The sequence below is a fragment of the Trichosurus vulpecula genome, chromosome 4 (assembly GCF_011100635.1).
Source record: "Trichosurus vulpecula isolate mTriVul1 chromosome 4, mTriVul1.pri, whole genome shotgun sequence".
Lineage (NCBI taxonomy): Eukaryota > Metazoa > Chordata > Mammalia > Diprotodontia > Phalangeridae > Trichosurus > Trichosurus vulpecula.
Genome location: NC_050576.1, coordinates 199,013,164 through 199,035,563, shown reverse-complemented (window position 1 = coordinate 199,035,563; position 22,400 = coordinate 199,013,164). Strand labels below are relative to the sequence as shown.

Here is a 22,400-nt window from a genome sequence, read left to right as displayed (position 1 = left end):
GCACTTCTCTTTGTGTCTTGCACAGAGCCTGGCATAGCGCCAGGTAGGTGCTCAATAAAAGCTTCTTTGGCTTGACTGACTTGTGATGTTGCACCTATGCATCTGCACTGCAGGCACCTGCCTGCTTATAGCATGGGATAGGATGGGGGCATAGACAAACACGGCGGCTGGTGCCTGGAAACACAACCACCACTAGTGGCCAACTGTAGTGACTGAGTTGACGCTAGGTTTCCTCTACCTTCAGTGTGAACACACCCACACCCAGGCACCCAGTGAGTCCTCTGTGGTGACCAGCTCTGTCTTCACGGATGTCCACTCTGCTCTGGATGCTAGTACCAACACTTACACCATGTGGGAGTATGCCCTGAAGTACTTCCGGCCAACACAGACCTCGTAAGTGCCCAGAGCCTGGGGGGATCCATTCCCACATTGGCACTCTGTGCCTTTCTCTGTGGTTTGGTCATGATCCTGTACCCAAATTCATCTGCTCACTTAACTCCAAACAGCAGGAACAAAGAGAGGGTAACCTGATTTCCCCAACCCCCAAGGCCTCTGACTAGTCCTCAGGCGGTCTCCTGCCTGTGAAGAACTAACTAGGCCTTGTCCTTAATCTAGGAAGGGCTGGATGGTGATGTCAAAAAATCATGCCAGAAGCCTGGTGCAACATACCAAGGTAAGGAGGTCAAGGGTGAGAGGGTACCCATCCCCTTCCTGAGTGATCTCCTTTCAGACAACTGGCATGAAAGGTGGGCAGATCCAGACTTTATAGTCTGTTACAGCCTTTCTGGACTATTGCTCCATGGTCACTGCCCAAACAACTCTGACCCTCAGGCTCCCATCCAGCAATCTCTTACCAACTTAATCGACGAGGATATGAACAAGCTAGCCGTGGAGAACTTCAGGGGTAAGTCATCTATGGTTGTTGGGGGCATACCTAGGGCAAATGTTTCTTATTGGCTGGCAGCATCACAGATATTGGGATGCTGGACTTGTGCTCCTGGGTGTCTAGGACTAGGACTCCCCTGCCTTCTTCCTTTAGTCTCTACTCCCTGTCTACCACAGTATTACCAAATGTGCACAGGTTTCTATGGCTCTTAGTCACTCATATCTAGAACTCAAGGCACCCCCACTTAGCCTCTTCCCAACACACCCACCTAGCTCTCTCTACCTATCTTCTCTCACTTTTGCTCTGTAGCTGTGATGCAATTTATGGGCGATAAGCCCAAGAAGAAAGATGAGTTGGACATACCATTTGAGATGCTGAAGGTGAGTATTGGAGCTGGAAGTCCAGGGACACAGGAGAGCCCTTGAGTACCTAGTCCTGCCATGTCCAGGTCCTTAAATTGAATCCTATGCTCCATGACCATTACTCTGTCCCCTCTTCTGATGTCCTCAACACCAGAATATGTACCCTGCCCCTTCCCCAACCTTTCTGTCCTCACCTCTCTGGAAATTAAATTCCTATTCCCATAGCTGTGCCGGAAAAACGCCTTGAAAGATGAAATTTACTGCCAGCTCATCAAACAGGTCACAGAGAACCCCCAACAGTGAGTGCTGTGGAAAGGGTGAAGCTGGGGCAGAGGAGAATGGCAGGGTTTGGGGGAGGTAGAGATGATCCAGGCTGTTTTGATTTCTGCCTCTCAGGGAACACTGCATTCGGGGATGGCACCTCCTTAATCTCCTCACCGGTTACTTCCTTCCCTCACCCACCCTGATGCCCTATGTCACCAAGTATCTGCAGGATGCTGCCTCCAGTCAAGGTACCTTGAAGGGGGGGAAGGGCGTGCTAAAGGTGATGGTGGAAAAAAAAAAAAACCAAAGTGCCAGACCTTCTTCAGGGGAGGGGGTGGGGGGAGAGAAGACAAGATGATCTCAGTCCTGACCTCCCCATCTCTACACAGAGTTGGCCCAGAAATGCCAAGAACATTTACAACACACCGTCAAATATGGAGGTCGCCAGCACCTGCCCACCGCAGGCGAGATGAAAGCCTTCCTGGTACTTGCTCTGGGAGGGAGATCATTTTGAGTGCCCCCTGTGGGAGAGGAAGGAGCCTAGGGTCACTGTCCCTGTAGGTTTGTCTATCGCTGGTATGTAGTCTCACTCTGCAATTTTCCTTGGCAGAAGGGGCAGACGATTCGACCGCTTTCGCTCCACCTGTCTGGAGGTATGGAATACAAGACAGTCATCCAGACCTTCACGGTGAGTCCCAGGTGGTCAGTTAGCAATGGAGATTGTGGGGAGTGAAGCCCCTTTCCCTCTTCACTTATGATCTCACCCACACACCAGGTGGTGACGGAAGTGGTGGAGGAGACGTGTAGACAGATGGGCATCAGAGAACCCCTGGAGATGCAAGAGTTTGCCATCTTCCTCAAGGAGAAAGGTGAGGCAGGGCCCACTGCCTAGGACTGGCTGAGTCCTCCTCAAAGGAGATCTCTAAGTGACATGGAAGGAGCAGCAAAGGTTGGAAAGACTTGAGTCCATGCTTGAGGCAAGGGGAGCAGTAGCTTTCAGATGAGTGCTGTACACTTTGCATGAAGGGCTCTCAGAGGCCCTGCCCTAGGGGATGGAATGCCAGGCTGTGAGCATCTCCTGACCATTTTTGACAGGTCTACTGGTGAGGCCTCTGTACCTCAACGAGTACCTCAACGATGTGCTACGAGAAACTGGTGTGGAGCTGCACAGTCGCCGCCTCACCTGGGACACCCCGCTGCATTATGAAAATGACATCTACATCAACATGCACTACGGCCAGGTCAGCCCCAGGCCTCTTCCTAAGGCCCTACCACCTCTGGTTCTCCCAGAGATAAGAGGGAAGTGGATGGTGAGGAGCAGTAGGGGTCAGAGAAGAGGGGTGGATGAGAGTGGATGCAGAGGCAAAGGGATGAGTTTGGGAGCCAAAGTCATCAGGGGCAGCAGACTCCCCCTCATCTGCCCTATTCCCTCAGGTACATCAGGATTACTTGCAGGGAAAGCTGTTGATCAGCACCCAACCCCAAGTCGAAGCTCTACTGGCTCCTCTGGCGGCCCTGCAGCACCTGAGCAGAGAGAGCATCAATCTGTCTTCTAAGTATGAGCCCCAAAGGGCAGGGGCGGGCCTACTTCTATCAGGGGTGCCATACTCAATGCCAGCCTCTCCTTCAATACTCCGAGTCCATCCTTCCCATCACTTCCCCTTAAGCCTCCCCCCTCATCTGTCCCACGCCTTCCAATGCTTTTAGGTCTAGATATACTTGGCCTGGTATTCAGGCAGGGCTGGTCCCAACACCCACTTCTCTCAGGCAGGATCTACTGAGATACGTCCCACAGCCACTACAGCAGCGGGTGAATTTGAGTATCTTGGAGAATTTGGTGAAGAGCCAGCTGAGGGATTTGACATATAGCCACAGAGAAGCACATGTCAACTTCATTGGTGGGCTACCTTCTTTGGGTGGGGATGGCCAACAGACAGTAAGGGTTTTAATAAGGAATGGGAGTAGGACTGTGCTAGCAATGAATAGGTTGAGGGAGCTGTAGAGGAACCCACCAGATTCCCCTCTGTTCTTCCCCTCATCCTATACTTGACCTGGCTTACAGGTTTGCTGAGATAGACTATGGGTTCCTGGTCCCCCACTCTCCCCACCCAATGATATTCTCTACCCATCCTACCACATGGGCCCAAGGGTCATAGCCTGGCTTACAAACGTTTTCAAAGCGCCTTCCTTTCTATATTCTTTATCCTCAATCTCCACTGCAAGGAGGTGGAGCAGGCGTTAGCAATGTTTGAACAGTGAGACAATTCACTGACATGTTGGTTAATCCCCCATCTTTGTTGTCTGCCTACAGAGGCTGTGAGACACCTTCCTCTCTTTGGTTATATGGTGTTCAGTGTGCTTCGGGTGAGCGAGCCAACGATAGTCACCCCCTGCTTACTGGGCCTCAACCATCGGCACCTCATCTTGGTGGATCCTAGTTCTCAGGTGGGTGTGATTCTCCTTCCCCTCCCACCCCCAACTTTTCTCAGGTCTTCCTGCACCTCACTCATACAACTGCCCTCCACTCCACTCATCTTTCTACCCTGATCCCCACAAAGATTTAGAGAACTACTCCTCTTCCTGACCTGCCATGCCATTCCCAGAGTGAGCCACTCCCTCTTCCATGTCCTCTCCCCTCCCCAGGAACAGTGCTATTCCATCACTCTGAAAGACATACAGAAATTACGTCAGCTCGGTCCCCTGGACAATATCCCAGGGTTGGAGCTCTACTATGGATCTTCTGCCAATCCCAAGACCATCTGGTTCGAGTTGCCCCAGGTGAGAGCCAATAGTCATCCTGCTGTCAGGAGAATGGCCAACAAGTCACTGATCCATCTCCCCCCACAGCCCAGACTCTCATCAAGAAGAGAGTTCCCACTAATGTCCACTTTGCTCTGACAGGCCCAAGAGTTACAGCACACCCTCATCTTCTTAATGGAGTACAGTACCTCTCCCTAGCCTGGCCCAGTTCATCCTGAGTTGAAAGGGGAAGGAGTGGGGAGTAAAGGATCGTTTTTCTCCTCTTTCCTCTCCTCTACACTCCTACCCTCAGCAGTCTCTTCTCCTTGGTGAGCTAACACTTCCTGGTGTTCGTGCCTCTGCTCTAAGCTGGGGCAGAAGAGAAGGGGTGGCCTGGGTATGAGGATGACAGCTCCCTCTGAGACTGGGTCTGAGCTGCAGCCTGGAATTGGGCAGCACGTGCTCAGTTTAAGAAGCTGGATCCTGCCCACTCTTTGTGCCATCAGGGTGCAGAACCTGTTTTCCCACTCATCCTCACCCAGGTCCAGCCCCAGACCCGGTGGGGACAGATGCAAAGAAAATAAAACCTCAAACAATCAAAGTGTCTCATTGATATGAATAAGGGAGGGGAGCAGAACCAAGGAGAAGAGCCTGGAGTCTGGGGAACAGAACTGAGCCTGATCAGAATAAAGACTTTTATTCCAATTCTAAACACTAATAGGCCATCCTGGCCCTAGCAGATGGGTCCGGGAAAAGTATGGCTTCTGAGGGGTCCCAGGGTCTCATAAACGTACCCTGGTAGCAAAGTTGGTAGATACAGCTTCAGATGGAGGTAGAGGGCATGAAGGTAGGAATGTGGGCACACCAGACAGCAGTACCACCAACACATTGAAAAGTGCAGAGTGGAGGCACCCTCCAAATTCCCACCTCCTCCTCCAGGAGCCACCTTCCAGCTAGCTCAGAGCTAGCCCCTTCTTCCAGAGAGTCAACCAATAAAGTCCATCCACAAGAATGAGGAAGCAGCACTTAAAGATGTAAAGATGAGACTTCTACTTGACAGGTGGGAAGGTATGAGCTCTAGCCCTGGCCCTGAGGGATGGAGGTATTCCTGACAACCCCCTTCAAGTAAGGTTTTTGCATAGGCAGACACTGGGACCCTGGGAAAGGGGAAAGCTTTTCCCTAGCAGCAGCAGCAGCAGCAGCAGCAGAATTCTCATCCTGATTCTGGCCCCAACCCCAATCCTCTAAAGCCATGAGCCCACAGCACAAAACCAGTCTCCCTTAAGCTGGCCTGGCATGGGGCTGAAGTAAAGTCACTGGGGGCTTCCCAGGGCATGAGCCAAGAAGGGGCCCGAGCTCTCAGTAGACACTGTGGCCTCTCCAGTGCTATACCAATCTTCTCCTCCTCTCCAACATGAGTTATCTCTGACCTGGGTCAGGCAGGTCCAGCCAGTCACTTTCACTTTCACACCTGGCCCGGCTTTGAAAAAACTGCCTGATGAGCTTCTGGGCCTCTTCTTTCACTGCAAATAGGTGGAAGGGTAAGACTCTGTCCCCTTGCAAGGTGCTTCCCCTTAGTCTCCCAAAGCAAGGCCCAGGGCACTCACCACTCCCCCATGGAGGCATCTTCTGGGTCAGCAAGTGGGAAAGGTGGCGGGCAAACCCCTTAAATAATTCCTGGGAAGTCAGAAGACAGAGAGGAAGGCAGTAAGCTTTGTCATCTCCCCAAGCTACTTAGCAGCTCTCCCTCTGGGGACAGCCCCCTGCATTTAGCCTGGTACAAGGGAGGGACAGAGTTCAAAGAAGGGTAGCATCCCTTGCCCTCCTTCGCAATAACATGAATAGTAACTACCATTAGCATGCGGAAGCTGCCCTACCCTCGGCGGCTGACTATTCCCCATCTCCCTGTGCCTCCTGGCCCTAATAGCCAAGTGCTAAAGGACAATGGAATAGCTACTGGGGTAGGAAGGGGCTTATACACCCTACCTTGGAAGCAAACTTGCCATTCTTGTAGAAAGGGGTTAGATACTTGACTACAATGTCTGCAGCCTCCTTCAGAGAGACACCAGGGGTCCTTGGTCTTTGGTCCAGAAGCTGACTAGGGCCTTGGTTCTCTGTACTCTGGTCAAAACTCACTTCTTTTTTGGAAGGACCGCTGACCTTGACCTCTGGTGGTATCAAGATGGAGGGTTTGGATGTGGGTCGAGGCCTCTTCTGAGTCTGGTCCTCTGGAATCGCCTGGGCATGACCACAGTGGACCTGTCAACCCTAGGTTCCATTTCCTCACCAACTAAGAATTAGACCCAAGCTAAGCTCTGCCTTGCTCCTCCAAGGCAGAAGCACAACCAGCTTGGGGGCCTCAAATTAATTCTAAGGAGTTCTAGCAGACCCACCAAAGACCCTCCAGCAAACTTCAAGCTTGGACTCAGGAGGTGGCTGACCCCTCCCCCCATTCTCCCTGCCCCAGCCTGCCTTTGGCAGGAGAGACTGAGTTCTAGAATGATACCTGATGGGATCTGGACCGTTTCCGTGGCTGGGTGTCCTCTGGGGGGAGGGGCTGGACCTCAGATTTGACCTCGATGCTGAGTGGGGAGGATGGGGAGAGCAAAGTAGGTGTCCTGGCCCTTTCCAGAAGTTCCTCCTTAAACCTTAGCAGCCTCAGTTTAGGACTGAGTAATAGCTGCCCTCTCACCCCACCCACCCCCAAGCAGTTCAAGCCCAGTCACTGTGAGTAGTTTCCTCCACCCTTCACTCCTGTTCAGGGAGTGATGCTCAATCTACTCCCAGTGATTTCTGGAGGTCTCTAACACTAGCCTTTGCCATCCTGAGCCCCCTCACCTTGCTTCCGGCTCTTCCGTGGTCTCTGCCTGGCTCAGGGCAGACAAATGCCTTAGGGCTCTGTCCTCCATTGTACTCTTTCCCAAGGCTAACTCCAGTCCTTGCGTCCCTTCCCGAGTGGGACTGAAGTCCATTGTCTGCAAGGTCGATGAGCCAGGTAGGGGTGGGCTCTTTGCCCCTTGGTGGGAGAAGAAGTGGGTTATCTCCTGAGAATTCTTTGCTGCCTTGGCCAGCAACTGCTGCTTCTTGCTGGCCTGAGACTTGATGACAGGCTGGTCCTCAGGAGACCTTTTAGCCTTCTTTTCAGGCAATGGTCCACTTTTCTCAAGTCCACCTTCAAGAACTCTCTGCTCTGGGAGGGTGTCTGCCTTCTTTTCGGGTTGTGAGGTGTCTCTTGGGCCAGGCTGCTCTCCTCCTTCTGGAGGCAGCACCTGCTCCTCAGCCAAGGACCTCTGCCAGAGCTCAGCTGCTGTCTGGAAGGGCTCAGAGCCTGTCTGGAAGCCAGCTCCTTTCCTCTTTGGTTTGAACTATGGAAAGAAGATGATGGAGGGGTCTGACCAGGCTTCTATCAGACCTGCTGGCTGGCCCTGCCTGCTGTGACCCTACTATGCTTTTCCCCTCTGGGGGAGAAAGACAAATACAGAAGAAGAGAGGAAAGAAGGCATCTTTGTGCCATTTCAGAAGCAGAGGCAACACCTCTTGGAGGAATGGAATCCTCTCCTTAGCAGGGCCCAAGGAATTTGGGTTAGAATGTTCCAAGGAAAAGATAAATGCAGCTTAAAAGCTGAGAAAGGAGGTACCTTGGGATGCCTCAACTGAGAAGGGGTGATGTCAAGAGAAGGGGGTAAAATATTTCCTTTGTTAGCAAAGCATATGCCAAGTGGTCCCATGGACAAGTCTGTTTCTGGCTCAAAACTGTGATGCCTATCAAAACCAGACACGGCACCTTTTGTATCTTATTGCCCACCCCCAGCCCCACCCTTCACCTCCCCTTCCCCTCCCCCCACTCACTGAATACACTTGGGAGGCTGGTCGGATGTCTTCTTCAGGTATCACAGCCTGGGCCCCGCAGTTCTGGTTCCCACCATCACCAAAAAGGTAGAGCTTGCCATCACTGGAGGCTTTGTGGATCTCTGCCACCTTGGGGTCAAGAAGGCGGCACTGAGCAGAGGATACCACAAACCAGTCAAACCTTCTCCTTGCAATCAAGGGGCCAAAAAAACCCAGCTGATCTCTCAAGATGCTATCTGATGGAGAGAGTGGTCCACATGGGCACTCTGCTCATCCCCCAGTGCTCACAAGATAGAGGGGATGTCAGCTGGGAAGAATTAATGGAGAGTCCACCTTGTGAGGAGGGAGTTCCATCTGTCATGGGGTCAGGGACCTCGAAGGGAGGCTCAGAGCTAAACCAGACATCCTTCCCCTTCCCCAGGGTCCCACTGCCTTCACTGAAGTGCCTACCTTCTTCAACACACTGGCTTTATACAGATTGGCCATCTTGGTACTTCGAAATGCCTCATACTCCAGCTCCACCGCACAGGCCTGCTTTTCAGTCCTGTATGTGTATGGATATATTAGGGAAGGTTGTGGCCAGCTCCCAAGTTCCCCTGTAGCACAAACCCTGTTGGAATACTATCCCTAGGACTGTGACCATCCACCCTGAGGCCCTTCATATATGTGTAGTAGAGGGTCACTACTGGGTTGTCATCCACCTGGTCTCTATGGGTAAGGTCTCCAGGAGGCCTCCAGGAGAGGGACAGAGGATGAAGCAAATGTTCTGAATATGGGTGAGTCTCGTATCTGGGACAGGCCAGAGGGGCAGGCGAGAACAGGAGATCCTAGGGAGGGCCCCCAGGAATCTGGGAGTCCTCTGCTTCCTTTCTCTGCACACACGGCTGGTTCTTTCAAGTACCCCAGCTTTAGCCAAGGCCTCCCCCTAGTGGAGCAACTGGGAAATAAACTTTACTTAGGACATTTTGACAACCTGGTGGAGGTGGAGACAGCTTCGTGGATTGGTGGCTGAGGAATCTGAGCCTGATGTGAATGGCTTATTGGGGAGAGAACAGGTTAGGTCCCTGGACACCACAGACTTAAAATTTATGAACATCTGGCTTTTCTACCTCAACCTCCCCACAGGCTGAAATAAAGTACTATAGAAATAGTACAGGTGGCTATTATTATTATGAACCTTACCTCTCTGTAGGGCAAACTGTTTGTAGGTTGTTGCTCAGGGCCTCCTCCAACATCTTCAAACAGTGTTCCCGAGCCTGATACCCAAGAACCAGGGGAAAGAGAGAGTCAGACAACTGCAGGCAGGTGAGCCCAGGAAGGGCCAGAGGTCAGAGGGGCAGGCACATTTCTTTACCTTCACAGTAAGCCGGGGAATCTTCCTGCTAGAGGCCTCCTTCAGGGGACAATCATCATCTGGAGAAGAAATGGATGAGTCTGGAGGAAACAGGCTCTCTCACCACTGCCCATGACTCGAGTCCTGTGGTTCCTGATCCTTCACAGCCTCTCCCCTGAGTCCCCTACTTACCCAGCTCTGGGGTCACTCATACACCCACCTGGGGGGATGAACTCCTCTTTCTTGGGTTCTTTACCCTATGGAAAGACACAATGAGCAAGCACATCACACCCTCCTGTACACTTAGCCTAAAACGGGGAGCTCCTAACCCAGCAACTGAAGAAGGGATGGGAGGTCAGAAGGGCAAAAGGTTTCTCTTCTGGCTGAAGGTCATGCCCTGGGTGACTTAACCCTTTCAATTCTGGAAGGGAGAGAGGGGAAGGGCAGTCCCGATTGGCTCAGTGCCTCCACGGCTGGCTCACCCTCCCCAGGAGCCCTAGCCACACTTCACTTCTCTTGCCCTCTTCTTGGCAGCCATCTTGCTACCACAGGGATGTCATCGACTGTCCCTTTTCCCTGTCCAGGTCAGAATCAAATCAATACCATCACGCTACTGGAAAGGGTGTGCCAGTCTATTTCTTTATGGATCCATTCACCATCCCTGTAACTTTCTAAGCCAAAACAGTCCTCCTTTAGCCACTGCTCCTCTGTTAGAATGTAAACTCCTTGAAGGCAAGAACTGCGTTCTCTTTTTAACATTCATATCTCCAGTGCCTGGCACACAGTAAAAATGTTCCTTCCTTCATTTCAGGGCAACACCCTGTACTATCAACTTAAGGTGACAAAAGCCAGTTAAGTGAGACCTTTCTCCAGACCAAACCCCCAGTCTTCACCTTTCGAAGGTTCATCTGAGTCTGGTAGAAATGGTTCCATTCTCGCCTTTGGGCTTCATCGTTGCCTTCGGCTCCATTGCTTCCTGAGTCTTCATCGTATCTGAATGTCAAGCTGGGAGTGAGAATCTCCAGTCCCAAGCTTGCTTCCTCCGCCTTCCTCACACCAACCACTGTGGTCATCTGGCAGGGTTTCCCCAACAAGCTTCCCTGAAGTCCAAGGCCAGGCTACCCACAGCAACATGAGACTGCAAGTACTGGCCCAGCACGACCAGCTATAAGATCCAGGAACTAGAGGGTTGGAAGAACCCTGGGCCACCAATACCAAGGAAAATGGATGGAGTTCCCCCAAAGTGGGCTAGGATGATCCCCTTCTCCCTTCACTGCCTGCAGGCTTCCAAGCTCCCCTTACCTGCCAAAGCCGTCATATCCCCTACGGCCACCTTCATACAGCTCTGAGTCAGAGTCATTCCCACGAGAGCTTCTGATTTGTGTCTTACTCCAGCTGCTGCTCCTCTCCAAGGCATCCAGCTGCTTCCTAACAGCCCCAGGGCTCTTGCAGTGGTCACAGCCTTTGGAGCAGGGAGGGGGTGCGTCCCCAAAGTACCTAGCAATGGCAGCATGGCGGCACCTGGAACAAGCATCAAAGGTAAGGACTGGGGAAAGGGGAACCTGAGCTGTACCTTAGCAAGTCAAATGTCATATTGTGAAAGACATATGTGGTGTCTAATGGGAAACCCCTTAAAGAAGGGTCATTTATGCATTCAAAAAATACGTACTCAGTATGCAAGCTACTGCGAGGGGGAGCAAAGATCAGAGACATCGTTCCTGCATTGGAAGGGCTTGCGATTTTGCACACAAATAGCTCTAATACAAAGCAGTATAAAAGAAATGCCATACAAGGGACACTGATTTCAATGAAGTACCCAGGGAGGAAGGGCTGGGAGCAAAGTGCCAATGTGCAGAGACTTGCTGAACTCAAAGTCACCCAGCTTTTGGGCTTTCCAGAAACACTCAGCAAATATACAGGCCCAGGGATAACCTGTACCATTTGCATTCTTTAGGAATGTGGGCTCTAAGAGCTTCAGTCCCTTGGCCTGAATTCCTAGCAGCTCTCTTTTAGGAAGTCATCCCACTAGGGCAAGGTCTGCATAAGCCACTCCATTAAGTCCCACTCAAAGCAAGAGAAACAAACTAACATAAAAAACAATCAACTGTGAGTGTGTGTGTTTAGGTAGTTTTGAACAGCTGCTTTACAAATATGTAAGTAAACTTTTGGGGCAAGGAACAGGGAGCCTTCTGCAGTCCCAGCCCCACCCTTGGACTGCCTCCTGCCTCCCTCTCCAAAACCTTTTACCATCTAAGGCCTTGACCTAAACCCCTTGGCTATCTGGCTGTGAACAGATAAAGGCTTCTTTAACTTCTGCACTAAGGCCCCATTTCCCCAAAGGATCCTCAGATTCTGACTCAGGAATGGGAAGCCAATCTTTGGGACACACACAGAGGCCTGGGAAAGGGGACACAAAAAGAGCCACTGTTAGTGGAGCTGGGAACTGGTCCTGACATTCTGCAAAGCAACTGAACTGTGCCCCAAATGTTACTAAACCGTGCATACCCTTTCACCCAGGGATACCACTCTTAGGCCTATCCCCAAGGAGATAAAAGAAAGAGGAAAAGGCTCCACATGGACAAAATTATTCATTGCAGCTCTTTTTGTGGTGGCAAAGAACAGGAAACTAAGGGGTGCCCATCGACTGAAGAATGGCATAGGAATGTAATAGAATTCTACTGTGCCATAACAAATGAGAAAAGGCACCATTTAAGAGAATCCTGGGCATTATGGACTTATGCAGAGAGAAATGAGCAGAACCAACACTGTAAAGACAGATGTTAAAAAATTTCAGAACTCTGATTGATGCAATGATCAATCATAATTTCACAGAATTAATGATGAAACCTATTACCCATCTCCTATGAGAGAGGTGACAGACTCTGGGAAGAGAATGAAATATATATATTTTTGGACACGGCCAATGCAGTAATTTTTCTTTTTTTGAAAAGGAGGAAAACAGGAAGGAGAGAATTTTTATTCACTGAAAATGTTTTTTTTTAAAGCTATCGTTGGGCTTTAGGAATATGATTCTAGGCTGTCACTTAGCTTCCAGACAATATAGTGACAAAGACAAAGAAGGGGGAACAGAGGTAGAGCTGCTAGGCTGCTGCTATGTACATGGATGTATATACTCTGGGTCTCTGCCCCATCACAGGTGAGAGTTTTCTGGACAGTGGGGTGACTGTGCGTTTTTCCTAGATCCCTAGTGGCTGAGCAGTATCTCCACAAAGAAGGCTCTCTCCACCACTCCCAACACCACTGAGCTGACTCACTGGGGTTTTGTATTCAGAAAAAGGGCCCCTTTGACAGCGGGGCAGAGTGGGGCCACGTTCAGTCCTCTCTTTGCCCTGGGGATTGCTTGGCCTGCCACTGTGGCATGACAGCCAAATGTCAAAAGGCTCCATCCACTCAGTTCAAAAAGCCTCACCCTTGAGACTGGGGGTGGGTGATGAGGACAAGGAGATAGGAATGTGGGGCAGTGGGCCCCACCAGATACCATGGAAATTTCCTTAGCCTGCTTAGAACCTGGAAAAACACACACACACACACACACACACACACACACACACACACACACAAACTGTGGGTTTTTTATTGCTCTTGTCTTTCAGGGCTAGGGATGAGAAGAGGTCACTGGTAACCTGGAGAAGCCGCTAAGGATTCTAGGCCTGATCTGATAAAACCAAATAGAAAGGTCTTTCCTGAGCACTAATCCCTCTATTATTATGGTTACACACTATGGTAAGCTGCTGTTTCCAGTCAAACTTCTGAGGAAACTATCCATTTCTCTCCCATTGGAGGGACCTTCTGAATCAACCATACCAACAGCTCTATTTACCCATTTCAATAATCTTAAAGTTCAGATTTTCCCTCATGTCTTTTAATCCTGAGTGATCAGAAGGGCTAAAAGGAGTTCTTTTCCAGGGATCTGTGAGGACAAACTGCTTTGAAGAAACAAGAAAACAGATTCATCCTGGGTGGTCTGAGTGATCTGCTTACCCCCCAACCCTCTTACTTTCCTAAAAGAGTAGCCTGAAAGGGAGGGGGGCAAGCTGGGGAAAGAAGGTAGGAAGAACGGGAAGAGATGGAGAACTAAAATCCGTCCCCAGATGGAGCCTATTGCCTTGGGTGGCTTACTTCTTTCCCCACCCCCAAACTTAGGTGAAATCCTTTGGGTTGTCTTTAGCTAGAGAATTCTAGGAACTGCCTTGATCTAATCAGAGTAAAGCACTTCAAGTCAACATCCCGAAATGGGCAGGCCCAGCCAGACCCCAGAACAGCTCACCACAAAATGGGCAAGAGAAACAGTGAAGGAGAAGAGAGGGAGTTCTTCTCCCTTCTCCTTTCTTCTGTCCCCCCCTCCCCCAACCCTGACAGGCTGTGGATCCAAGTAAATGAAATGTAAAATCCAAATTATTTTTCCCAAGCTGTAAGACAAGTTCCCAGCAAGTGTGAGAAGTCTGCGCTGGGGGAGTAGCCACCACCAGCTGGCTCTGCCTCCTTCCCTCCCCCTTCCCCTGTAATCTGAAACTTCACATCTCCTGGACAACCAACAACAAAAAAGCCAAGGCAGAGAGAGCAGCTGGCTGTCAGCAGCAGAAAAGAGCTCCTCAGAGTGGATCTGAGGGAAGTGGAGCTGGGAGAGAGAAGCCAGAGGCAGAAAGGATGAGGTGAAGACGAGCCAGCAGAAAGGAGTCCAGAGGCGGGAACTGGGGACTCTCCTGGGGTAAGGCTGGGCGGGCAGGCTGCTCCGTCCTCAAAGGTGTCCTGGGTAGAGGCAATTACAACCCAGAGCCATGACTTCAATGGCTGGGGGCGTGACAAGGTGCCCTTCAGAGAGGGAGAGGACAGGGGGCTGCCAAAGTCTGCTGAGGATCAGTGCTACAGGGACACTCCAAGCCATTCATGTAGTCCCACTGATGGCTCCAACTCCCCAGGCTTAGCTCTCTCCTTTTTTTGATTAACATCTTGACTGCTCGCCTGGGAGAAGGTAAAAGGCTTGAAGCACTGCTTGGGGGGGGATGATTCCTCCATGCTGTGGGCCCCGCTTTGCTTTGCTGAGCTGCAGATGGGAACAAGTCCTGGGATCATCTCCACCTCTGCAGGCTCAGCTGGCATGCACTGAGGAGGCAGATGGCTCCTGAGAGAATGTCTGCAAGTCAGTTGAAGCTTCTCTAATATTTAGGAGAGCTCAGTACCAGTAGTGCGTTAAGCAGTCCCAATTGGAAAATGTGGAATGGAACAACCTATTCTATTGCTGGAGCAACCTCCTTTCTAAAGGCCCAAAGTGCCTGGATCACACCAGAGCCCTTCCTTTCACTCCCCCAACTAGCCAGACTCCTAGCTTGGGCTCAAGGGCTGCCATTCACCAGGTGAGCTCCCCAGGAAGCCAACTCTGCTTTTAGGGCCTAGCCGTTCATCCTCTCTTGTTTTGGCAGCAAGAATACCATCCAGCCTCTTCCCTCCTCTCACAACCAGCACTCCAATGCCTTAGAGGTACGGCGTGTGTGAGAGAAACCCAACTTTTCTGGCTTACTGCCAGGCCTACTTTCTCATCTTGGATGTCCCGCCCTGGGCACCATTCCCCACCCCTCCTCTTCAGCTTTGGAAGATCATTGCAAGCCCTGGTTATCTCTGCTGGCTTCACTCAGGAGCAAGGAGTGACCGGTATCTAGGACAAGGCTGGGGGAGAGAAGGAAGGGGCCTCAGGAGTGGCCTAGCCATGGGAGATTTAGGCTCCACGACAGTGGGAGCTTGTGATGTACAGGCCACACAGAGGAATCCTAGCCTGGGAGCAAATCTCTTGGCTCTGAGCCCTAATGAATAAAGGCTGCATCCTTCCCAAGCCCTCCTTTTTCCTCCAAAGCAACAGAGCTGTTTTCCAATAGGAAAGAAAAACAACACAACTAGGGAAAAGTGGAGACCAAGGAAGAGGCCAAGCGTTCTTGGCACTGCTGAGGGAGTGGGGTTTGGCCAAGGCTTCCTTCACCAGCAGTTGAGAAGAAAACTCCTGCAGCACTGGGAACCACGTGGCCAACTGAGGAAAACAGAGGCTCAGGCAGGGTTTCAGGAAGCCTGACAGGAAGGGACACGGGTTCGGAGGACAAAAAAGCCATATCTCTCTCTCTCTCCACCCTGGGCGCCACTCCACCAAGATACCACCAAGGGGAAACCGCTCACAGAACATCCTCCTCGAGGGGTTCTGACTTCCCTGCACAGGGGTGGTTCTGAGCTGTCAAGGCCTGCTCCAGGGGATACACAGCCCAGCCCCATCTCCAGAACAGTTCTGAGACAGAGACCCCTTAGCTTCTAATGCTGTGGGAGGGGAGCTGCTCCTGATTTTCCAGGAGTAGTAATGGAAGGAAATTTTGTCTCTCCCCAATCCTAAAAGACTATTGGAGCAAATGAATAGCAACAGATGAGAATTCTGGTTATCAACTTTCTATTCCCAAGGCATAGTCAGGCAGCATGTGCCAGGAATCTACACTTTACATAATAATAACAGTAATGGCTAGCCTAACGAGGAAACCTCAGAGAGCTAAGAGCTCTTCTAGCACTCAATCTCTCCCTCACATGTATATGAAGACTTTTGGAGGAGGGTTTGGCTTTGAGTTCTCAGGTCCACAGCGTAGGAAAACGAGAAAGAAGGAAGCTGCTGGACAGAGCAGCAGGCTGCCCGGCCCTGCCAGCTGTCCCCAAGCTTTCTCCCAGGGCACTCTGTGCCAGGGGGAGATGCTGCCCCGGGGGCCGTCTCTCCGCCTCCCTGGCTCTCTGTCCCTTGCTTTCTATTTCAGCCAGGGTAACACTGGGCTAAAAGGAATGGGAAGCCAAGCAGGGATAACTGTAGGAAGCTGAGCAGAATGGGAACACCTGAGGGACAGCGAAGGCCAGGCTGCTCTCATCACTCGTCTCAAGGTGGCACTCACGAGTCTGGAGCACCAGCTTCACAGAAACTCACATTTCAAGTGACTTGGCCTCTCTGCTCCTTCATTTTCTCCGGCTCAGGTGTATCTGTGACCAGTACAGAGTTTGAAGATGCTGAGACAAGAGGAATTAAGAGAAATGCAGGGTCCTTGGGATCCTGTATGTACTGTCTTCCAAAGCTAGAGAGAAATAGAGACAGAGAGAGAGAGAGAAAGAGGGGGAGCAAGAGAGAGAGAGGGAGAAGGGGAGGGAGGAAGAGAGAGAGAGAGAGAGAGAGAGAGAGAGAGAGAGAGAGAGAGAGAGAGAGAGAGAGAGAGAGAAAGGGCGGGCTCAAACAACTAATTCTGGCAGTTATGCTGGCAGCTGGGAATACTTAGGGCTCACTGGGAAGCTCTGGTCTGAGCACATGCCACAGATGACAGTCACCTGATGGCTGCTTGTTACACTGATGAGACTCGAGGTCAAGAGTATTAGTAACTGCTCTTTAAATAGCCTGCTAGAAAAGACAGGACACAAAGACAGACACACACATTCTCTGATATCTGCTTGGAGGCCCTTTTCCTTTCAGGATGCCAAGAACAAAGTGGGGGTCACCAGTTGGACTCCTTCAGCTTTCTTGGAAATAATGGCTGCTACAATTTCCCACTGGTTTTCGGCATTCCCACGGCAGTTTACTCTACTTGGCCATGAGCCGGTCAGTCCCTTGGGCAGACACTGGCACCAATCAATGGCTGCTTGGAGCTTCCTACTTTGTGCCTTTAGAGAGAAGGTGGGACTGATTCTATGTCAAGACAGGAGGCAGGGAGAGAAAGTTTCACAGAAGGATCTGGGAGGCCAATCTTCATCTCTGCTTTAGGAAAAGCAAAGTAAGTTGTAGTCTTATAGCACAGTGAAGTAAGGGATCTGGGTGCCCTATGCCCTCAAGCTCTTGAGCTATGCTGACCATAGAAGAAGCCCTCTGAAGTAGGCTACTGTCCATACAGAACTCCTCCTATTATCCAAAGTGCAGCTCACTGGGCAGGCTTCTTGGCACAGCAATCCAGACATTTAAAGGCATTTTTGGACATATTCAAAGGCTAGGCTAATGATCACCTCTCTAGGAAGTGGCAATTAAGAGAGAAAAAGCATGAGCAAGGCTAGAAGGGATCCATCATGGGGTATGGAGAAGGGAAAGGAGAAAGGTGGGCAGTCAACATATGCTCCCTAGGCAGATTATGCCCAGTATAGTCTATAAGATCTAATTCATTGCCAAGGATCCCAGAATGAAGGTTCTTGGGGACAAACAGCAAGACCAAAGCAGGCTTAATCAACTATGAGGAAGTATGGCTGAGGGAGTGGCATCAGACAACAAGCAACCAAAGCCACAATCCTACTGAGAGACACTCCAACCCTGTGCCAAGCAGAAACAAGAGATAGGCCAAAGAAGTAGCTAGGTGTTGGTTCCTGTCAGACTGCTCCCTGTCTATTCTTCTTGGATCAGAGCACCCTCTTTGGTGTAATGAGTCTGGGCAGGGTACTGGATTGAAATGGAGTTCTGTTCCAACAGGGTAGCACTGGTCTCCAAAACCCCACTTCCTTCCCAAAGGAAAATCTATTGCCACTGATCTTACTTCAGCTTTCTGGCTGGGCCCTGGAGATTGCCCCAGGCTCCTAGAGGCCACTATGAACAAGGAGCCTTAGCTGGTAGGGGTTGGGAGAGACTAAGCAGTTATTTATCTAAGGGTGTTTTCCTCTGTGTCAGACAAGAAGGGAGGACAGGCACTGGTCAAACCAGCCTCTGTAATTGAGGCTTGAAGGACTGGAATTCAAACCTCAATCCCAAGATAGAAGACTTCTTTGTGGCAGCTAGAAGGATAAGATGTCATCTATCCCTTTCTCTTTATGAGAGCACAGGGTGTGAGGAAAGGTGACAGCAGTTCTCAGCAATGAGAACAGAAGGGCTGAGAGGCGCTAGAAGGCTGAGCAGAGCCATTTTGGCTCAGGTACTCAAAAGAGTCATGGGCCTGCCTTAGTTTTTCTCCAAAGACTTAATCACCCTTCACCAGAGGGTCAACACTAAGAGAATGCATAAAAGAGCATGTTCTTGGGCGATCTGGATCCTTTCTCTCCCTACTGCTCCCAGGAATGATGGAATTCAATGATCCATGTGCAGAATTTCTTGTTCACTTCCAATGGCTTACTTCTGGGGAAAGAATTTCACTCCTACTCCACTAATGCCACCCGGTGCAACTAATGTTAGGGTGCTATAGTGTGGTTCTGCCAATCGGAGGCTACAAGGCAGAACCTAGAAGCGGTGTCCAGAGGCAAAGGAATGTGACAGCAGTGTCCAGTTAGTGACCTGTGGTTACAAACACATCCACATCCTCGGACGACTATCAGGTTGCTTCAGTACCACAGCCTGACATTTATCCTCACCAGCCAATCCCGTAAGTGGAGTGGGGTGGAATTCTTCCCCTAGAAGTAAGCCTTTGGAAGTGGAAAAGGGAATGCTGTACACAGATCATGAATTTCAACACTCATGGGATAAGTGCAGGGAGAGAAAGGGTCTAGATCTCCCAGCCAGGGAGGGGCTGAGGCAAGCAAGTAAGTGCCCCATCAACTTCCCATGTGACCCAGGAGGAAAAGGATGGCTGAGACCTGACAAACTTGTTTTGTGAGTGAGATATGGGGCAGTCCGATGTGGAGAGTGGGTAGAAAGCAGGATCTCTGGTGCTTCTGAGTGGTATGGAAGCACTGAGGTAACTCACTCCAGCCTCTATCTTCCTCAGTACAGCCTAGAACGAAGTGTGGTACAGCATGGCAACCCAGAACTTCCTTCAGGAGATGCACTCGATGGGCCAGAAGCTCCTTCTTAAGTTACGGCAGCTGCCTCAGGCCGAGCCTGTGGAAATTGTAGCCTTCTCTGTCATTCTATTCTTCATTGGTAAGTTGGGGGATTTAGGTTTCTTCTGCATCCAGATCTCCTCCTAGGATCAGGAAGCTGATAGCCAGCAAATGGGCAGAGCTCATGGACTAGCCTCAGGATGGCACCATTTCCATTCTCTACCGAGGGTGGAGGTTGCAAAGGGTTTTCTTTTGGGGCTGGGTCTTTAGAATGAAGTTGGCTCAGGGGAAACTTGAACTTGGTAATCAAGCAGTAGCAGAGGTGAAGGTGGTCAGTCTGCCAGCAGTAGAGGAGTGGCAGTTTAGGACAAGAGTCAGGAGTAGGGAGACAGCTCTAAGGAAAGAGGCCAGGGTATGTGGGAGGAGGAAAGGAGGTAGCAAGAATGGTTCACAACGGACTGACCTGGAACTAACTGGGAAATCAGGAGGAAGGGGAGGAAATAGGCATTTATACAGAGCCTACTGTGTGCCAGGCAGCGGGCTAAGTGCTTTACAAATATTATATCATTTGATCCTCACATCGACCCACTGAGGTAGGTATTATCATCCCTATTTTATAGCTGAGGAAATAGAAGCAAAGAGAGGTTGAGTGACTTGCCCAGGGTCACACAGCTACCAAGAATCTGAGGACAGATACGAACTCAGATCTTCCTGACTCCAGGCCCAACGCTCTATCTACTGCGCCGCCTTATGACATCTCACCCAGACCCTTGATGAGCGGTAGCACCTACCCTGGAAGATTCTTTAAGAGCAGGGAACTCATAAACAGAGATCTATCTGCCCTATCAAACATGAGCAATGCCTCACAGCTCTAATGTGGAAATGAATGAATGTGTCAAAGAAATGTTCCTTAGAAGCCAGAGAACTCTGGATTGGCCAGGTTCCAAGGACCTTGAACCAGACAGAGTCAAATTCCCTGCCTTGCCCTAGGGAGACTCCCCAAAGTTTAGACTTTCCTTCCAGATGACTTGGGATGATCTGGGACTTGGCCAATCTCCCCTGGTTTCTCTTTTCAGAAAAATCAATTAATACAGATTTCCTCTTCTTTTCTCCCCTCCCCCACTATCCTAGCTACTGTGCTGCTGCTCCTGGCAATAGCCTGCAGCTGCTGCTGTACTCAATGCTGCTGCCCTGACCAGAGAAGCCGGAAGATTCAGGTCCAGCCCATGACATCGTCATGAGAGACACGGTGAGGACAGAGGGAAAGCCAGAGAGGGGGCTGCCAAACTCTGCCAAGGGATGGCTCGGCAGCACACAGCATTCAAGACAGGGTGCAGATGAAGAGATCTATTTTTCTGGGATAAGCTGGAACAGGCCAAGTCGAAGCCACATAGGTAACTGGCCCTAGCTTCGGCTCTGAGAAAAGTGCCTGGACACTGGGAACTGAGGCCTGATGTGAAAAGTGGGGAGCCAGGAGGCTCAGATGAACCTTTTGGCAAACAACAGATGCCAAAGATAAGCCAACTGTGCCAGAGACTATGGACAAACTGTCTTCCTTTCTTGGTCTGTGCCTTATCACAAAAAAAGGGAAGTAGGCCTATTCCCAGGCCCCTGAAAAGGGCAATCTCATCCTTAGCCATGTGCCACGAGAGGACTAAACTAACCTATGCCAAAGAAGCCGCCAGACTGCATGACAATTAGTATGTCCCGAAACCCATGTGAATGAGGAAATGCTTTGAGCCTTTATTCTAAAATGTGTTTTTTTCTTTCCAAGTAAAAGTGCCATTAAGGTACCAGTTACCCTGGAGTTTGCGGCTGGTTTATTAGTAGGGGCCTCACAGGAGTGATTGATTGGTGCCTGCCTTTTCTATGCCTCTCCTATGCAAACGCTTATGAAGGTCGCCCAAACAGAAGTGACTTGCAGAGTCATGAAAAGAACTGACGGAGAACCAGGCAGAGGGTTGGAATGAATAAATGCAGAGAAATCTGTTAAACGGTAAAAAGGCAGCAAAACACAGGTCAAATACAACGGAAGATATTGTCACCAAATTATTCAAGTATATATCCTTTTTGTTAATGAATGGTAAATACAAAAGTGGAAAATGATGGTCACAATCACTCCATAGGGTGGTTTTGTTCAAATGGTTTCAGGGGAATGTACTTTGTCGGGGATTGGTTCAGCTGTCTGCCGTGTCAAAGCCAAATGTCCCAAAGGATAAAGGGTGGCTCAGATACTCGGCCGGAACCAGGGTTTCTATGGTGCTCCTGCTGATCTCCTATTTTCCCTCAACCATAATGCTGAAAGGGGGCAACAAATACAACTTTCCCGAACTTTAGAGATGGAGGAAAGTTTTGATGGCTTCTTCCTGCTCCTGGGCCCCCATGCTTTGGCCCTGAGCTCCGAGAAGCCAGTTTTAGATCTGGCCTAAGGTGCAGCACACTGCTTTGCCCCTCAGTCCAGCTAATTTTTGGCTCCTTTTCCAAGGGATCTTTTCAGGTGGAAAGAGATATAAACCCAAGAATGGAGGCAGAAGGAGGAAAGGGTTTCCACAAATGGCAGGGCTGCCAAGAGCAACATCCTCACGGTGATTTCTCATTTTCCTAATTCAATAATTACCCAGAGCCATAAAATGGAAAGTATTTCTAGTTCTGTTCCTTTTCCATGTCTCCTAGTCACTCTTCTGGCTACCTGAGAATGAAGACCTGACCCCCCAGAGCTCTGCAGCCTGTCCCCATTGCCTATTTAAGCTCACCAGGCCTGGAAAGGCAGGCATTGTTTGCTGGTTTCACTTCCTGATTTTCATGCACTGGTTGGACAGGTTGGGGCTAAAGACAATGGGAGGAACTATTTCCATCTTACACAAATATTTCCCTGCCCCTTCCCTCCGACAGCCCCATAAAAATTTTAAAGCAGTGCAAGAATCCAACAGGGGTTGGCCATAAATGCTACAGATAACTGTGTGTACGGAGGAAGGAGGGGTACAGTAGTACTTTCTGAGTCGACTGTCCCAAGCCCCACACTTCATTCCAATTATGGGATTCCAACTTGAAGCACAGGCCCAGGGTCTGGTTTCATTATCTCCATCAAAGTCAACCGGTTCCCACCCCAAACACACACACACACACACACACACACACATGAACAGGTAGAATTCAAAAGGGCAAAGTTTCCTTCCCTCTCAGAAAGAAAATAGCACAGGTAGGCCGATAGGGAGGG

General features: G+C 50.3%; 3 protein-coding genes across 4 annotated transcripts in view; 2 read left to right on the top strand and 1 right to left on the bottom strand.

Annotated features, from left to right (window-relative positions):
• Positions 1 to 4,470, top strand: part of MYO15B (myosin XVB) — a 29,298-nt gene extending 24,828 nt beyond the window's left edge. The window contains exons 28-42 of the mRNA XM_036755647.1: positions 245 to 393; positions 616 to 673; positions 832 to 904; positions 1,196 to 1,266; positions 1,474 to 1,547; positions 1,645 to 1,760; positions 1,902 to 1,996; positions 2,123 to 2,200; positions 2,288 to 2,381; positions 2,608 to 2,753; positions 2,947 to 3,068; positions 3,280 to 3,410; positions 3,824 to 3,957; positions 4,156 to 4,290; positions 4,414 to 4,470. Coding sequence (XP_036611542.1) covers positions 245 to 393; positions 616 to 673; positions 832 to 904; positions 1,196 to 1,266; positions 1,474 to 1,547; positions 1,645 to 1,760; positions 1,902 to 1,996; positions 2,123 to 2,200; positions 2,288 to 2,381; positions 2,608 to 2,753; positions 2,947 to 3,068; positions 3,280 to 3,410; positions 3,824 to 3,957; positions 4,156 to 4,290; positions 4,414 to 4,470 — 1,533 coding nt within the window. The remainder of the gene's footprint in view (positions 1 to 244; positions 394 to 615; positions 674 to 831; positions 905 to 1,195; positions 1,267 to 1,473; positions 1,548 to 1,644; positions 1,761 to 1,901; positions 1,997 to 2,122; positions 2,201 to 2,287; positions 2,382 to 2,607; positions 2,754 to 2,946; positions 3,069 to 3,279; positions 3,411 to 3,823; positions 3,958 to 4,155; positions 4,291 to 4,413) is intronic.
• Positions 4,471 to 4,909: 439 nt separating this feature from the next.
• RECQL5 (RecQ like helicase 5) overlaps positions 4,910 to 22,400 on the bottom strand; it is a 34,605-nt gene continuing 17,114 nt past the window's right edge. The window contains exons 9-20 of the mRNA XM_036756009.1: positions 10,736 to 10,954; positions 10,327 to 10,426; positions 9,654 to 9,690; positions 9,455 to 9,513; positions 9,283 to 9,356; positions 8,551 to 8,644; positions 8,101 to 8,229; positions 7,090 to 7,616; positions 6,758 to 6,833; positions 6,238 to 6,489; positions 5,859 to 5,928; positions 4,910 to 5,774 (exon numbers count right to left, since the gene is read on the bottom strand). Of these exons, the coding sequence (XP_036611904.1) occupies positions 5,671 to 5,774; positions 5,859 to 5,928; positions 6,238 to 6,489; positions 6,758 to 6,833; positions 7,090 to 7,616; positions 8,101 to 8,229; positions 8,551 to 8,644; positions 9,283 to 9,356; positions 9,455 to 9,513; positions 9,654 to 9,690; positions 10,327 to 10,426; positions 10,736 to 10,954 (1,741 nt within the window). The 3' untranslated portion in view covers positions 4,910 to 5,670. The remainder of the gene's footprint in view (positions 5,775 to 5,858; positions 5,929 to 6,237; positions 6,490 to 6,757; positions 6,834 to 7,089; positions 7,617 to 8,100; positions 8,230 to 8,550; positions 8,645 to 9,282; positions 9,357 to 9,454; positions 9,514 to 9,653; positions 9,691 to 10,326; positions 10,427 to 10,735; positions 10,955 to 22,400) is intronic.
• Positions 14,013 to 21,289, top strand: SMIM5 (small integral membrane protein 5). 2 transcript variants are annotated; one of them, XM_036756012.1, is made up of 3 exons: positions 14,013 to 14,162; positions 19,134 to 19,283; positions 20,315 to 21,289. In XM_036756012.1, the coding sequence occupies exons 2-3, from the start codon at positions 19,157 to 19,159 to the stop codon at positions 20,422 to 20,424; spliced, it is 237 nt and encodes a 78-aa protein (XP_036611907.1). In that variant the 5' UTR covers positions 14,013 to 14,162; positions 19,134 to 19,156; the 3' UTR covers positions 20,425 to 21,289. The 2 variants fall into 2 exon arrangements, with proteins under 2 accessions (XP_036611907.1, XP_036611905.1); XM_036756010.1 differs by having other exon boundaries at positions 19,129 to 19,283.

Excerpts from the sequence above, each read along its gene's own strand:
- SMIM5 (XM_036756012.1), top strand. The coding sequence starts at position 19,157 with ATGGCAACCCAGAACTTCCTTCAGGAGATGCACTCGATGGGCCAGAAG. Across the intron at positions 19,284-20,314 it reads TGTCATTCTATTCTTCATTG|CTACTGTGCTGCTGCTCCTG; the intron begins GTAAGTTGGGGG and ends CCACTATCCTAG.